This window comes from Sorex fumeus, unplaced genomic scaffold (assembly GCF_029834395.1).
Source record: "Sorex fumeus unplaced genomic scaffold, SorFum_2.1 ptg000142l, whole genome shotgun sequence".
NCBI lineage: Eukaryota > Metazoa > Chordata > Mammalia > Eulipotyphla > Soricidae > Sorex > Sorex fumeus.
Window position 1 is genome coordinate 4,254,729 of NW_026606199.1, and position 15,292 is coordinate 4,270,020.

General features: G+C 66.9%; 1 protein-coding gene across 1 annotated transcript; it reads right to left on the bottom strand.

Moving 5' to 3' along the window:
- Window positions 1-829: 829 nt before the first annotated feature.
- On the bottom strand, window positions 830-15,292 carry ADAM8 (ADAM metallopeptidase domain 8). Its single transcript, XM_056106712.1, has 24 exons — window positions 15,220-15,292; window positions 14,233-14,336; window positions 13,692-13,768; window positions 13,547-13,625; window positions 13,403-13,479; window positions 12,990-13,173; window positions 12,755-12,817; window positions 12,622-12,690; window positions 12,317-12,483; window positions 12,119-12,200; window positions 11,806-11,951; window positions 11,548-11,725; window positions 11,278-11,367; window positions 10,755-10,944; window positions 10,606-10,687; window positions 10,361-10,523; window positions 10,203-10,280; window positions 9,748-9,832; window positions 9,467-9,560; window positions 8,926-9,112; window positions 8,205-8,270; window positions 7,965-8,015; window positions 1,152-1,214; window positions 830-911 (listed from the first exon to the last, which is right to left on the bottom strand). Exons 1-24 carry the CDS (start codon window positions 15,263-15,265, stop codon window positions 861-863), a joined length of 2,472 nt encoding a protein of 823 aa, XP_055962687.1. The 5' UTR covers window positions 15,266-15,292; the 3' UTR covers window positions 830-860.

Sequence of the window (15,292 nt, forward strand, 5' to 3'; positions counted from 1 at the left end):
TGCGGGGGGAGCGCAGCATTGCGGGGAGACGGCACAGGCAGGGCAGCTGATTGCGGGGGGTTGGGGGGGGTTGGCTGCCTGCCAGCCACCGGCCAGACTGATTCATCTAGGCCTTGACTGAGTGCAGGAGAGAAACTGTCGCCTGGCCCATTTCATTGTCATGGGGCCCTTCCCTGCATCAGCTAAGAATCTGATGCAGTGTTTGCACACTGTTGTTGATTTAATAGGAAAGCAGATTTCAATTGTAAAAGTGTTCGGCTCTGCTGGTTCTCGGGAGATGTGGTCCTGCGGGTTCCAGAGGCCCAGACAAGAACGGCCCCTCCAGGGATGAACTCGGCACGCACAGCCGCGGGCTTCTTTCTCTCCCTGAAGCTGCTCTGAAGTCCTCAGGGCCGCAGGGTCACTGAGCAGAGCATCCAGGCCTCACGTGCCAGGTCTGAGCTGCCACCAGCCACAAAACCACGCTTCTTAAATCTCACGGGCCAGACACTCACGCAGGAGGAACTGTCAGGCCTGAGGGCTGCTGGGTAGCCCTGTGGGGCCGAGGACAGGCTGGAGGGGACCCATCAGGGCGGACAGCCACACTCGGGCCCCCTGCAGCCTGTCCTGGTGACCGGGGCTGCACAGGGTGTGGAGGGAGTGTGCAAGCTGCAGGGACCTTCAGGCAGCACAGAAGTTTTGCTGAGGGGGTGGGGAGGGGCGTGAGCCTTGGCTCCGCCTGAGACTCGAGCCCAGAGGCGTCTCTGGGACCGTGCTCTTCTGAAAGGATTCCCCGGCAGGACACGCGAGGGCCAGGCCCTTCACAGTGGCAGAGGAACATGCAGCAGGTGTGCTCGGCCCACCCAGGGGAGCTGAGGCTCTCACCTCCGCAGGACTGGGGGTTTCAGAGCCACCTTCGCCCCCACGGCTCCCTAGGAGGGAAAAGGCGTCAAAGCTGATGGCTGTTTGCTGCAGAGAAAGCCACTCACTGGCCCCTAGCCTGCTCCTCCCTGTGGAGAGCCTGTGCCGTGTCCTGCAGCGCCGTGGACACACAGGCAGCCCTGAGCCCCCGCCGCACTGGCAGAGCAGGACACGCCCAGGACAGTGCATCACCTCTGGCTGGGATGGGCCCGAGAAAGACTGCCCTGGGGCCGAGGCTACGTGGCTCTCACCTGAGTGGCTCCAGCTGCCGGCTTCATCGGGGGCACCGGGGGTGTGGTGGTGGGCTTCACGACCTGGGGATGCCAGCACAGATGAGAGCCCCGCCTCCCGGGCCTGCCCTCCCCTGACCGCCACCATCCCAGGCAGCTCGGACGCTGTTTGCTTCTGGGCTGCCCTAGGACCCTGACATGCTGCAGCCCCTCTACAGCTGGGTTTTGTTTTTGCTTTTTGGGCCACTCAGGGGTTACTCCTGGTGGTGCTCAAGGGACCCTATGAAATGCCGGGGATTGAACTGGGGGGACTGAACCCACGTGCAAGGCAAATGCCCTACCCGTTGTACGGCTGCTCCAGCCCCTCCTTTAAAGCTGTTTTTACAACTGCTCGTCCCTATAAATCCATCCCAAATGAAAATGTAAAGAGGGAGAGAAGAATGTTCAGCAAGCCAACCCCAGGACGGGCCGTGTGGGCGCACACGTGAGAGATGGAGGGGGCTGGGTCTCCGGGTGCACGCATGAGGTGGGGGCAGGGCTGGGTCTCCAAGTGTCCCCCAGACTGTTGGTCACCCAGAGAAGCATGTGACAGGAGGGGTGCCTCAGCCACGCTGGGTGGGGGACCGCTGCCACCCCCCACCTGAGGAGGCAGGCAGGCCTGGGCACAGGGCAGTGCTTGGAGCCTTCAGCCAGCCCTCGGCCCAGGGGCAGGTGGAAGGGAGCCCAAGGGAGGCCGACAGGGGCCTAACGCAGCAGGTGCCCGGGCCCCAGCACAGCTCCTCTCGCAGCCTTGGGCACAGGGTCGATGGGCTTCCTGGGAACGCCCCAGGCTGGGAGCCACGCTGGGGGACGGGGCACAGTGCAGAGGGCTGACCTGGACAAGCCCCTTGGCATACAATTTCGAGACCCTCCCCAGCCCCACCCACCGATGTCCTGGGTGCTCATTTGGCCCAGCCTGCGGAGCGTGTAGCTGGTGTTGGTTGGCATGGGCGCTCGAGGTGTCCCTGGATGCAGCTCGGGCACACTTCTCCCCTGCTCAGGTGTGCCCCTCCCCTGCTCAGGTGTGCCTCTCACCTGCTTAGGCTCCCCTGCTCAGGTGTGCCCCTCCCCTGCTCAGGTGAGTCTCTCCCCTGCCAGGTGTGCCTCTCTTCTACTCAGGTGTGCCCCTCCCCTGCTCAGGTCTCTCCCCTGCTCAGGTGTGCCCCTCTCCTGCTCAGGTGTGCCTCTCCCCTGCTCAGGTGTGCCCCTCTCCTGCTCAGGTGTGCCCCTCCCCTGCTAGGTGTGCCCCTCTCCTGCTCAGGTGTGCCCCTTCCCTGCTCAGGTGAGTCTCTCCCCTGCCAGGTATGCCCCTCCCCTGCTCAGGTGTGCCCCTTCCCTGCTCAGGTGTGCCCCTCCCCTGCTCAGGTGTGCCCCTCCCCTGCTAGGTGTGCCCCTCCCCTGCTCAGGTGAGTCTCTCCCCTGCCAGGTATGCCCCTCTCCTGCTCAGGTGTGCCCCTTTCCTGCTCAGGTGTGCCCCTCCCCTGCTAGGTGTGCCCCTCTCCTGCTCAGGTGTGCCTCTCCCCTGCTCAGGTGTGCCCCTTCCCTGCTCAGGTGTGCCCCTCCCCTGCTCAGGTGAGTCTCTCCCCTGCCAGGTGTGCCTCTCTCCTACTCAGGTGTGCCCCTCCCCTGCTCAGGTGTGCCCCTCCCCTGCTCAGGTCTCTCCCCTGCTCAGGTGTGCCCCTCTCCTGCTCAGGTGTGCCTCTCCCCTGCTCAGGTGTGCCCCTCTCCTGCTCAGGTGTGCCCCTCCCCTGTAAGGTGTGCCCCTCTCCTGCTCAGGTGTGCCCCTTCCCTGCTCAGGTGAGTCTCTCCCCTGCCAGGTATGCCCCTCCCCTGCTCAGGTGTGCCCCTTCCCTGCTCAGGTGTGCCCCTTCCCTGCTCAGGTGTGCCCCTCCCCTGCTAGGTGTGCCCCTTCCCTGCTCAGGTGTGCCCCTTCCCTGCTCAGGTGTGCCCCTCCCCTGCTAGGTGTGCCCCTCCCCTGCTAGGTGTGCCCCTCCCCTGCTCAGGTGAGTCTCTCCCCTGCCAGGTATGCCCCTCCCCTGCTCAGGTGTGCCCCTCCCCTGCTCAGGTGTGCCCCTTCCCTGCTCAGGTGTGCCCCTCCCCTGCTAGGTGTGCCCCTCTCCTGCTCAGGTGTGCCCCTCCCCTGCTCAGGTGTGCCCCTCCCCTGCTCAGGTGTGCCCCTCCCCTGCTCAGGTGAGTCTCTCCCCTGCCAGGTATGCCCCTCTCCTGCTCAGGTGTGCCCCTTCCCTGCTCAGGTGTGCCCCTCCCCTGCTAGGTGTGCCCCTCTCCTGCTCAGGTGTGCCCCTTCCCTGCTCAGGTGAGTCTCTCCCCTGCCAGGTATGCCCCTCCCCTGTTCAGGTGTGCCTCTCACCTGCTTAGGCTCCCCTGCTCAGGTGTGCCCCTCCCCTGCTCAGGTGAGTCTCTCCCCTGCCAGGTGTGCCTCTCTCCTACTCAGGTGTGCCCCTCCCCTGCTCAGGTGTGCCCCTCCCCTGCTCAGGTCTCTCCCCTGCTCAGGTGTGCCCCTCTCCTGCTCAGGTGTGCCTCTCCCCTGCTCAGGTGTGCCCCTCTCCTGCTCAGGTGTGCCCCTCCCCTGCTAGGTGTGCCCCTCTCCTGCTCAGGTGTGCCCCTCTCCTGCTCAGGTGTGCCCCTTCCCTGCTCAGGTGAGTCTCTCCCCTGCCAGGTGTGCCCCTTCCCTGCTCAGGTGTGCCCCTTCCCTGCTCAGGTGTGCCCCTCCCCTGCTCAGGTGTGCCCCTCCCCTGCTCAGGTGTGCCCCTCCCCTGCTAGGTGTGCCCCTCCCCTGCTCAGGTGAGTCTCTCCCCTGCCAGGTATGCCCCTCTCCTGCTCAGGTGTGCCCCTTCCCTGCTCAGGTGTGCCCCTCCCCTGCTAGGTGTGCCCCTCTCCTGCTCAGGTGTGCCTCTCCCCTGCTCAGGTGTGCCCCTTCCCTGCTCAGGTGTGCCCCTCCCCTGCTCAGGTGTGCCCCTCCCCTGCTAGGTGTGCCCCTCTCCTGCTCAGGTGTGCCCCTTCCCTGCTCAGGTGTGCCCCTTCCCTGCTCAGGTGTGCCCCTTCCCTGCTCAGGTGTGCCCCTCCCCTGCTAGGTGTGCCCCTTCCCTGCTCAGGTGTGCCCCTTCCCTGCTCAGGTGTGCCCCTCCCCTGCTAGGTGTGCCCCTCCCCTGCTAGGTGTGCCCCTCCCCTGCTCAGGTGAGTCTCTCCCCTGCCAGGTATGCCCCTCCCCTGCTCAGGTGTGCCCCTCCCCTGCTCAGGTGTGCCCCTTCCCTGCTCAGGTGTGCCCCTCCCCTGCTAGGTGTGCCCCTCTCCTGCTCAGGTGTGCCCCTCCCCTGCTCAGGTGTGCCCCTCCCCTGCTCAGGTGTGCCCCTCCCCTGCTCAGGTGAGTCTCTCCCCTGCCAGGTATGCCCCTCTCCTGCTCAGGTGTGCCCCTTCCCTGCTCAGGTGTGCCCCTCCCCTGCTAGGTGTGCCCCTCTCCTGCTCAGGTGTGCCCCTTCCCTGCTCAGGTGAGTCTCTCCCCTGCCAGGTATGCCCCTCCCCTGTTCAGGTGTGCCTCTCACCTGCTTAGGCTCCCCTGCTCAGGTGTGCCCCTCCCCTGCTCAGGTGAGTCTCTCCCCTGCCAGGTGTGCCTCTCTCCTACTCAGGTGTGCCCCTCCCCTGCTCAGGTGTGCCCCTCCCCTGCTCAGGTCTCTCCCCTGCTCAGGTGTGCCCCTCTCCTGCTCAGGTGTGCCTCTCCCCTGCTCAGGTGTGCCCCTCTCCTGCTCAGGTGTGCCCCTCCCCTGCTAGGTGTGCCCCTCTCCTGCTCAGGTGTGCCCCTCTCCTGCTCAGGTGTGCCCCTTCCCTGCTCAGGTGAGTCTCTCCCCTGCCAGGTGTGCCCCTTCCCTGCTCAGGTGTGCCCCTTCCCTGCTCAGGTGTGCCCCTCCCCTGCTCAGGTGTGCCCCTCCCCTGCTCAGGTGTGCCCCTCCCCTGCTAGGTGTGCCCCTCCCCTGCTCAGGTGAGTCTCTCCCCTGCCAGGTATGCCCCTCTCCTGCTCAGGTGTGCCCCTTCCCTGCTCAGGTGTGCCCCTCCCCTGCTAGGTGTGCCCCTCTCCTGCTCAGGTGTGCCTCTCCCCTGCTCAGGTGTGCCCCTTCCCTGCTCAGGTGTGCCCCTCCCCTGCTCAGGTGTGCCCCTCCCCTGCTAGGTGTGCCCCTCTCCTGCTCAGGTGTGCCCCTTCCCTGCTCAGGTGAGTCTCTCCCCTGCCAGGTATGCCCCTCCCCTGCACAGGTGTGCCCCTTCCCTGCTCAGGTGTGCCCCTCCCCTGCTCAGGTGTGCCCCTCCCCTGCTCAGGTGTGCCCCTCCCCTGCTAGGTGTGCCCCTCTCCTGCTCAGGTGTGCCCCTTCCCTGCTCAGGTGAGTCTCTCCCCTGCCATGTATGCCCCTCCCCTGTTCAGGTGTGCCTCTCACCTGCTTAGGCTCCCCTGCTCAGGTGTGCCCCTCCCCTGCTCAGGTGAGTCTCTCCCCTGCCAGGTGTGCCTCTCTCCTACTCAGGTGTGCCCCTCCCCTGCTCAGGTGTGCCCCTCCCCTGCTCAGGTCTCTCCCCTGCTCAGGTGTGCCCCTCTCCTGCTCAGGTGTGCCTCTCCCCTGCTCAGGTGTGCCCCTCTCCTGCTCAGGTGTGCCCCTCCCCTGCTAGGTGTGCCCCTCTCCTGCTCAGGTGTGCCCCTTCCCTGCTCAGGTGTGCCCCTTCCCTGCTCAGGTGTGCCCCTCCCCTGCTAGGTGTGCCCCTTCCCTGCTCAGGTGTGCCCCTCTCCTGCTCAGGTGTGCCCCTTCCCTGCTCAGGTGTGCCCCTCCCCTGCTCAGGTGTGCCCCTCCCCTGCTCAGGTGTGCCACTCCCCTGCTAGGTGTGCCCCTCCCCTGCTCAGGTGAGTCTCTCCCCTGCCAGGTATGCCCCTCTCCTGCTCAGGTGTGCCCCTTCCCTGCTCAGGTGTGCCCCTCCCCTGCTAGGTGTGCCCCTCTCCTGCTCAGGTGTGCCTCTCCCCTGCTCAGGTGTGCCCCTTCCCTGCTCAGGTGTGCCCCTCCCCTGCTAGGTGTGCCCCTTCCCTGCTCAGGTGTGCCCCTTCCCTGCTCAGGTGTGCCCCTCCCCTGCTAGGTGTGCCCCTCCCCTGCTAGGTGTGCCCCTCCCCTGCTCAGGTGAGTCTCTCCCCTGCCAGGTATGCCCCTCCCCTGCTCAGGTGTGCCCCTCCCCTGCTCAGGTGTGCCCCTTCCCTGCTCAGGTGTGCCCCTCCCCTGCTAGGTGTGCCCCTCTCCTGCTCAGGTGTGCCCCTCCCCTGCTCAGGTGTGCCCCTCCCCTGCTCAGGTGTGCCCCTCCCCTGCTCAGGTGTGCCCCTCCCCTGCTCAGGTGAGTCTCTCCCCTGCCAGGTATGCCCCTCTCCTGCTCAGGTGTGCCCCTTCCCTGCTCAGGTGTGCCCCTCCCCTGCTCAGGTGTGCCCCTCCCCTGCTCAGGTGTGCCCCTCCCCTGCTCAGGTGTGCCCCTCCCCTGCTAGGTGTGCCCCTCTCCTGCTCAGGTGTGCCCCTTCCCTGCTCAGGTGAGTCTCTCCCCTGCCAGGTATGCCCCTCCCCTGCTCAGGTGTGCCCCTTCCCTGCTCAGGTGTGCCCCTTCCCTGCTCAGGTGTGCCCCTCCCCTGCTAGGTGTGCCCCTTCCCTGCTCAGGTGTGCCCCTTCCCTGCTCAGGTGTGCCCCTCCCCTGCTAGGTGTGCCCCTCCCCTGCTAGGTGTGCCCCTCCCCTGCTCAGGTGAGTCTCTCCCCTGCCAGGTATGCCCCTCCCCTGCTCAGGTGTGCCCCTCCCCTGCTCAGGTGTGCCCCTCCCCTGCTCAGGTGAGTCTCTCCCCTGCCAGGTATGCCCCTCTCCTGCTCAGGTGTGCCCCTTCCCTGCTCAGGTGAGTTTCTCCCCTGCCAGGTATGCCCCTCCCCTGCTCAGGTGTGCCCCTTCCCTGCTCAGGTGTGCCCCTTCCCTGCTCAGGTGTGCCCCTCCCCTGCTAGGTGTGCCCCTCTCCTGCTCAGGTGTGCCCCTTCCCTGCTCAGGTGTGCCCCTCCCCTGCTCAGGTGTGCCCCTCCCCTGCTAGGTGTGCCCCTCTCCTGCTCAGGTGTGCCCCTCCCCTGCTCAGGTGTGCCCCTCCCCTGCTAGGTGTGCCCCTCTCCTGCTCAGGTGTGCCCCTTCCCTGCTCAGGTGAGTCTCTCCCCTGCCAGGTATGCCCCTCCCCTGCTCAGGTGTGCCCCTTCCCTGCTCAGGTGTGCCCCTCCCCTGCTAGGTGTGCCCCTCTCCTGCTCAGGTGTGCCCCTTCCCTGCTCAGGTGTGCCCCTCCCCTGCTCAGGTGTGCCCCTCCCCTGCTAGGTGTGCCCCTCTCCTGCTCAGGTGTGCCCCTTCCCTGCTCAGGTGTGCCCCTCCCCTGCTCAGGTGTGCCCCTCCCCTGCTAGGTGTGCCCCTCTCCTGCTCAGGTGTGCCCCTCCCCTGCTCAGGTGTGCCACTCCCTGCTCAGGTGTGCCTCTCCCCTGCTCAGGTGTGCCACTCCCTGCTCAGGTGTGCCTCTCCCCTGCTCAGGTGTGCCTCTCCCCTGCTCAGGTGTGCCCCTCCCCTGCTCAGGTGTGCCCCTCCCCTGCTCAGGTGAGTCTCTCCCCTGCCAGGTATGCCCCTCTCCTGCTCAGGTGTGCCTCTCCCCTGCTCAGGTGTGCCCCTCCCCTGCTCAGGTGTGCCCCTTCCCTGCTCAGGTGTGCCCCTCCCCTGCTCAGGTGCGCCCCTCACCTGTTCAGGTGTGCCTCTCACCTGCTTAGGCTTCAGCTGTGGCAGCGGTTTTGTAGGAGGTGCAGGTCTGAGCTGGGGGAGGAGGAGAGGTCAGGGGGCCCAAGCCCAGCTCGACGTTCGTCCAGTGTGGGCCTGGGTGATTCTCTGGGGGTCCTGGCCCATGGCACACAGAGGGGTCCCACCAATCCTCCTCCTCCCAGGATATACGTGGATGCCCCCCGATGCCCGCTGCTCTCGAGCTCAGCCTCTGCTGCTGCTTACCTGGTCTGGGGCCTGCCTTGTGTACACAGGAACTGTGTGGGGAGTGCCGGGCAGGGGAGCTGGAGGCTGCAGAGAGGCAGGGGAGGGGTGTAGGGCTGCATGTTTGGAAAGGCTGAATCAGGGCTGCCCCCCACCCCAGGCTGGATACCAGAGGCCCTGTTCTCCGGAGGAGGAAAAGTGAAGCTTCGTGTGCGTGTGTGCACGCAGCCACCCATGTACATGAATGTCTGTGCATCCATGTATACATACATGTATCTGTGTGTGCATGTGTATATGTACATCCCGGTGTGACTGTGTTATGTGTGCCAGGTGTGCGTCCACATGCATGGACACATCTGCCCCCACACAACTATGTGTACATGTGCCATATGCATCCGTGTGTGCATGGACCTACGTACACATCTCTGCGCACCTGATCTATATGGGCAAATGCGTCTTGACACACGTCTATGTGCACTGTTTACTGGTGTAAACACACGCACCCATATGTGTGGACATGCATGTGTCCAGGCCAAGGTGCAGATGGCCATGCTGGGCTCGGGCCTACACACGAGTCCAAGCTCCAGCTCATGCCAGTGCCACTACCCTCAGGTGGCCACGTACAGCCTGTGTGCTTTCCCTGGCAGAAGCTGGGGCAGTGGGCTGCGCCCTGTGGGAGGGGACACGTCTGGGAACCGCCTTCCAGCTCTGAGACCCAACCCACGAGAGAAGTCAGACTTACAGCGGGCGGAGGCCGCTTGGGCGTCACCGCGGCAGCCATGGGCCTGGGGGACTGCATGGAGTGGGTGGTAGAGGCCAACTCTGGGAGGCCCATGGCGCAGGGTGGAGGCCTCCCATTTGCTGGCGTGCTGCCCGCTGCGTGAAACAGAGGATTGGAGAGTCCCACAGCTGTCTTGGATGCCGAGCTCCTAGGGGAAATTACGCTGAGATGACAGAGTGTCGTGGTCCCTGAAGCCAGGACACTCAAACGTGGCCTGTCCACCAGCTGCTGCAGCCCACACATCACACACAGCCAGTGCTGGGGCCACGCACGGAGAGGGGAGGCACATGCAGGCCATGGGGAGGTTCCCACGTGGCCAGCAGGGGACCAACGTCCCCACAGGCTCAGAGCACAGATGCCCACCGGGTAGGGGGACCTGGCTGCCTGTGACCAGGCGGCTTCTCGGGCCAAACTGTGCCAACTGTCAGGTCCCTGCTGTGTACGTGCCAGCGGCTCAATGGGGGACAGTTCCCTGCAGACACTGCCCCCGCACAGTGCTTACCTTCTCCGGAGGAAGAAGACCACACCTGCCAGTCCCAGCGCCAGAACCACCAAGACCCCGGCCACCAGCACACCCACTGGGACACTGCGGGACACTGCAGGCACAGAAGTCACCAGCAGGGGGCTTGGAGGGTCCTTCCAGGGCACAGCCAGGCCCCGCTGACCCCCAATGGATGGGGTGGGGGCCTGAGGCTGTGCCCCAGGCCCTCTGATCCCGCTGGATGGGTGGAGTGGGGCTTAGGTGCCTGAACACCCTCAGGCTGCCCCAAGGTGGGAACCCACCTGTCTGCACGCCTGGCAGTGGCTGAGCACAGTGTGGGGGAGCCCAGCCGGGGCTGCAGTGGCACTCCTGCTTGTGGTTGCACACCTGCGGGTGACACAGGACAGACGCGGGGTGGGGGGGGGGAGAACATCAAGCCTGCAGCTCGGCTCACCCATGCAGGCGTAGTATCACATACACGTGCACAAGCCGATACTCACGTGCAAGGCAAATGCTCACCGGTACACAGATGCACGAACACGTTTGGGTACAGTACGTGCACTAACACAAAAGACGCCTATGGTCCTGTTCTTTGTTTCCGTCTTGCTTTGGGGGCCACACCCAGCGACCTCCCCGCTGGACTACCGCTGGCTTGCTCGCTTGGCCCCTGCAGCCCTGTTCTGGCACTCCTCGGTGAGCACTGGTGTCCTACCCACCCTGCAGGCCCTGCGCACCGCCCCGCCCCGCCCGGCCCTACCCCGCGTCCGCTGCACTTGGCCGAGCAGTTCCTGGGGCCGTAGACGCGGAGGTCCTCGCAGCGGCCGTCCCAGCACACCTGGGGGAGGGCGCAGCCAAGCTCGGACCCAGCCTGCGCCCCACCCCGCCGCCCTCGCCAGGGGCCGGCCGTGCACTCACCCTGCCCGGGCCACAGCGCGTGCCCTGGGGCACCGGCACGTAGGCCCCGCTGTCCATCGGGCGGAGCGCCTGGCAGGTGCCCGAGGCCAGGGTGAGCGTGCAGGACGCGAACTCAGGGGGCAGCTGGCCGCCCGCGCAGAACAGGACCCCACACCTGCCGGCACTAGAAGGGACGGGCGGGCCGCGGTTGGGTCCCGGCCGGGCCGCCCGCGACCCTGCGCCCGCCGGCCAGGCCCCGCGCTCACCCGTCTGCGCCCCGACGCGCGGGGCTCCTGCAGTCCGGCGCGAGGGCGAAGCTGTAGCACGTGTCCGCGGCCGCGCGGGCACCTGCGGGGCAGCGCGGTCAGCCTGGCCCGCGCCCCCGCCCGGCCCCGCGCCCGCCGGGGCGCCTCACCTGGCCCCCACAGGTCCCGGCACGACCCGGTCAGCGACGGGCAGGCGCCGGCGTAGCAGTGGCCCCCCGGGCAGGGCGTGCCGTTCTCGCGGAAGGCGTCCTCGGGGCACTCGGGCTGCAGCCCGTCGCAGTGCTCCTCCAGGTCACACGGGTCCTTCGCGGGCCGGCACGACGCCCCCGCCGCCTTCACCTGCCCAGGGAGCCCACTCCTGCTCTGCCGCCCTCCAGGCCCCAGCAGGCCCGGCGGGGCCACGGGAGGCTGTGGGCGGCGCCGCGGGGGCGTGGGCAGGAATGTGGGCGTGGCTTCAGGGAGGGGCGTGGCTGCGGTGAGGGGCGGGATTGTGGGAGGGGCCTTGGCGAGGGGGCGGGCTGCAGGGAAGGGCGATCCGAGTGAGGGGCGGGGCCTAGCATGCAGCGGGTGGGGCCTAGGGCCAGGCCGTGCCATCCGTGGGCGGGGCCTAGGGCCAGGCCGTGCCATCCGTGGGCGGGGCCTAGGGCGAGGGGCGGGGCGCGGCCGGCTCACCCTGCAGCCGTGGCAGCACGCGCCCTGCCCGCACTGCGCGCCTGGGACAAGCTGGCAGGTGGTCGAGTTGCAGCAGGGGCTCCGGCAGTCCTGCGAGGACATGGACTTGGGGGAGGGCCGCCTGCACGGGCCCGCGCAGGGCTTCAGAGGGGCGGGGACCCCGGTCTCCCTCCCCAGGAGGCCGGGGTGGAAAGCCTCCCAGGGGTCAGGAGTGTGGCTCTGGGCATGGCAGGTGGGCAGAACCGGGTCGGAAAGCCCCGTGCTACGTACCTGGGGTGAGCCGCAGTCACACTGCTCTCCCTCCTCCAGGAACCCATTTCCACACACGGGGCCGCTCACCAGCCACCTGACATCCGGCTCATTCCTCAGGCAGGCTGCACCCTGTTTCCCCACAAAGGTCTCCAGGTCGGCCTGGCTGCAGTGGCTGAACATCCTGGGGTAGCTGGAGCTGCGGAAACCGGGTGTCAGGCAGCTGCTGCGAGTCCCTGGCGCAAGCCGTGCCGTTCCGTGCCGGCGGGTGGGCCTCACCTGATCCTGGCCGCCATGACGCAGCTGCGGTCCCCCGTCTCTGGGCAGTAGCAGCCAGGCACATTGTCATCGTGGTCCAAGCCCAGGTTGTGGCCCATCTCGTGGGCCATGGTGCACGCCACACCCACGGGGTTCTGGTGGTGGTCCTGAGGGAAAGCTCGCTCCAGGCTCGTGCCCTGCCACTCTCCGAACCGCCCGCCAAGGGACGCAGCTCAAGTTCTCCCACAGGCTTATCCCGGCCGGCCTGCATCAGACCCGTCAATGCCAGCCCCTCCACTGGGCACCACCACGACCGGACCACCTGCTTACACACCTGGTTCACAGCCCCCGAGTGCTTGGAACACATGGTGGCCACCTTGGCCAGCCCCACGGTGCTGCCAGTGAAGTCCAGGGCACTGCAAGTGAGCAGCACGTGGGTGCAGGGCGCGCCTCTCCCACCCACCGTGCAGCCCACACCTGCCCTCAGGGCTGACAACCAGACATCCCCGTGCCCACCCATGAGACCACGCACGTGATGAGCTGTACGTTGTCATACGGGTACTGCTTGGGCAGGCCCTGCCACCAGGCCAGGAAGTTGTTGAGCGTGATATCAGGGTCGGAATTGACATGGATCTTGTCCCCGCTGTTCCACACCTCCAGCCCCACCAGGGCCACGCGCATGTGGAGCTTCTGGTAAAGCTGGGCAGGGAGGGGCGACTCAGGACACCAGCCAGCCAGCGGCTCCGCCTGGAAGGGGGCCTGCCTGGTGCTCCCCAGCACCATGCAGGGTGCCGAGGGCTGGAAGTCACCGTGGGGGACAGGGGGAACAGCACCCACCTTGTCCACATGGTTCACGACCTCCAGGACACGGCTGCGTACGGCTTCCCTGCTGCCCAGCAGCTGGAACTGAGAACAGGACCCTCAGAAGGGCTGGGGCGCCCACCATTCCCCCCATGTGCCCCCGTGGTACCTCACTGAAGTCGGTGACCACAAACAGCTCCACGTAGCGGGTTTCTCGGGCCGGTGGCCAGTCCTAGGAGCGACGAGGTGACGTGGGTTGGCAACGCGCCATACTGGCCCTTCCCTTCTCCCCTCCCGGGTCCCAGAGCTGGCGCCCCCAGCCCAGAATCCCCCGTGCCCAGGTGTGTGCCCTCCCAGGTGCAAAAGCTGAATGGATGTGGCCACGACACGAGGGCGCCCCTCACCCGGGGCCTGAGGGCAGCTGAGGTCCGAGGTCCGAGGACACGGGCCAGCGTGGAGTGGTTGACCCCACAGGTCCTGGCTGTCTGCTGTAGCTGGGTCTCCTGGTACAGGGCGTGTGGCCCTTCCTCACTGGCCCCTTCCAGAGGCTCAATCAGATGCATGGCTGGGCCCACCAGGAAGAAGCCCCTGCAGGCGGGAGAGCTGAATTAGGCCTGTCCGGGGAGGCCCAGGACCAACTGCTCGGGTCCTGGTGGGTAGGTCAGCACCCAGCCCGCGAGCCCCAGCCCTTGACACACACGCACGCGTGCGCGCACACACACACACACACACACACATACACACACACACATACACACACATTTGCTCCCTAGTCAGCCGGGAGCAGTGGGGGGCATCTGCCTCCACGGGTGCACACCTGAGGCCGGCGCAGGTGCTGAGGCTGGCAGCCGACTCAGGGTGACCCTCCACGTGTCCCTGGTAGAAGCAGTGATCCTGCAGGAAGAGGGGATCAGGGTCCCTCCTGCCACTCCTGGGCCCGGACCTGGAGGCCCTCACCTACCTGAGGCTGCAGCTGCTCAGTCACCTGGGAGCCATTGGCGGCTGCGTAGGTCTCTGTGTAGCCGGACGCCACCAGGTCCCTGGGAGAGACTTAGTGCAGGGCCTGCCCACCCCCAGAAGCCCAGGGTCGGGGGCCCTCTGCTCACCTATTCTTCCGCAGGTGCAGGGTGAAGGTGTGTCCCGGGGCCCCAAGGACGTAGCTCACACTCTCTGGGTAGGGGACCTAGGCAGGGAGTGGGACCATGTGGGCACACGCTTTCCCCTGCCAGGGTCAGTCTGGAGCTCCTCAGGGTGCCCCTTCCTCTGAACCCAGAACTGACCTGTGGGCCACGCATGCCCAGACAGGCCCTGTGCCCACACACACCCAGGAAGGCAGGCTCCCCTCTCAGGCACACACCCATGGGCCCAGGAAGGGCGCCTCCAGCCCCATCCAGACCCAGCCTGGGGAATCCCGGCGCAGACGCCCCAAGGTAGGCGGTAGGACTCGTCACCGTTACTAGCGTCACCAGCGCAGTTGCTAGTGGTGAGCTGGCCCCGCCCCTCCTGAGCACAGTGGGAGTGTCGGGGCTGTGTCCCGGGGGTGCGTGGCACCCTGGGATGGAGGGCCCCTCTCCTGGTCACCCGGCCGGACTTCCAGTCCTGGGGGGCAGAGGTCTGACACCCCCACCCTCCCCCACCTCGACTTACCGTGTGGGAGGGGAGGGCTCTGCGCGGGCGGGGTCCTGGCAGGCGCTGGGGCCGCACCACCACGTAGGGTTGCTCCGGGGGCAGGGGGACGCCCGGGCCGACCGCTGTGGGAGAGGGCGGGGCTGAGAGCCTTCAGGCACGCACTCAGCACTGCCTGCCGGGGAGGCCAGACCCTCTTGGGTGGGGGGCACCCCCCTTCCAAGTCTCAGACCTCCAGGGGGAGGGGAGGGGTGGGAGGGGCCGGGACCCTTTCCCCTCTCCTCCCCACCCCCACACCCTGGCCCTCCAGGCTGGGGTCTGGTGGAGCCGACCCCGCCCTGCCCCCGCCCCGCCCCCACCCCAGACTCACCCCCAACCCAGGCTTAGGAAACGCCGCTCCGGTCAGCCCTCAGTTCCCCTTTGAGGGTTCCCGTCTCCCTCCCCCACCCCAAGCAACCACCTCCGCAGAGACCAGGGCCAGCCCCAGTGCACTGCCCAGAGGCTGCGGCCAGCCCCAGTGCCCCCTGGCCACGTGGACGCGCTGCCTAGAGGCTGAGGCCAGCCCTGGTGCCCTCATCCCGGCCGCGTGGATGGCACTACCCAGAGACTGGGGCAGCTCCGATGGTCCCCTGGCCGCATGGTCGCGCTGACCAGAGACTGAGGCCAGCCCTGACGGACCCTTGGCTGCGTGGATGCGCTGACCAGAGACTGGGGCCAGCCCCTATGGTCCCTTGGCCGCGTGGACACTTTGACCAGAGATTGGGCCAGCCCCATGGTCCCCTGGCCGCGCGGATGCCTTGCCTAGAGGCGGGGACGAGCCCCAGTGTCCTGGCCGCATGAATGGTGCTGCCCAGACTGGGGCCAGTCCTGAACGCTGCGTGGACAGCACCGCCCAGAGATGAGGGCCAGTTCCAACACCCCCCGACCGTGTGGCTGGCACTGCCTGGAGACCCCCGCCTCAGGGGAGGGCTGCAGTCCTGCCCTGGACATTAATTGATGGAGACTCACCGAGCAGCCAGAGAGCCCCCAGCAGCCAGAGCCTGAGGCCCCGCATGGTGAGGCTCCGGAGGCTGGAGGTTCG

Coding starts and splice junctions, on each gene's coding strand:
- ADAM8 (XM_056106712.1), bottom strand. CDS start 15,265: ATGCGGGGCCTCAGGCTCTGGCTGCTGGGGGCTCTCTGGCTGCTCG. Junction 12,484..12,621: donor TCGTGAACCATGTGGACAAG/GTGGGTGCTGTT, acceptor CTCCCTGCCCAG/CTTTACCAGAAGCTCCACAT. Junction 12,201..12,316: donor GACAACGTACAGCTCATCAC/GTGCGTGGTCTC, acceptor GCTCACTTGCAG/TGCCCTGGACTTCACTGGCA.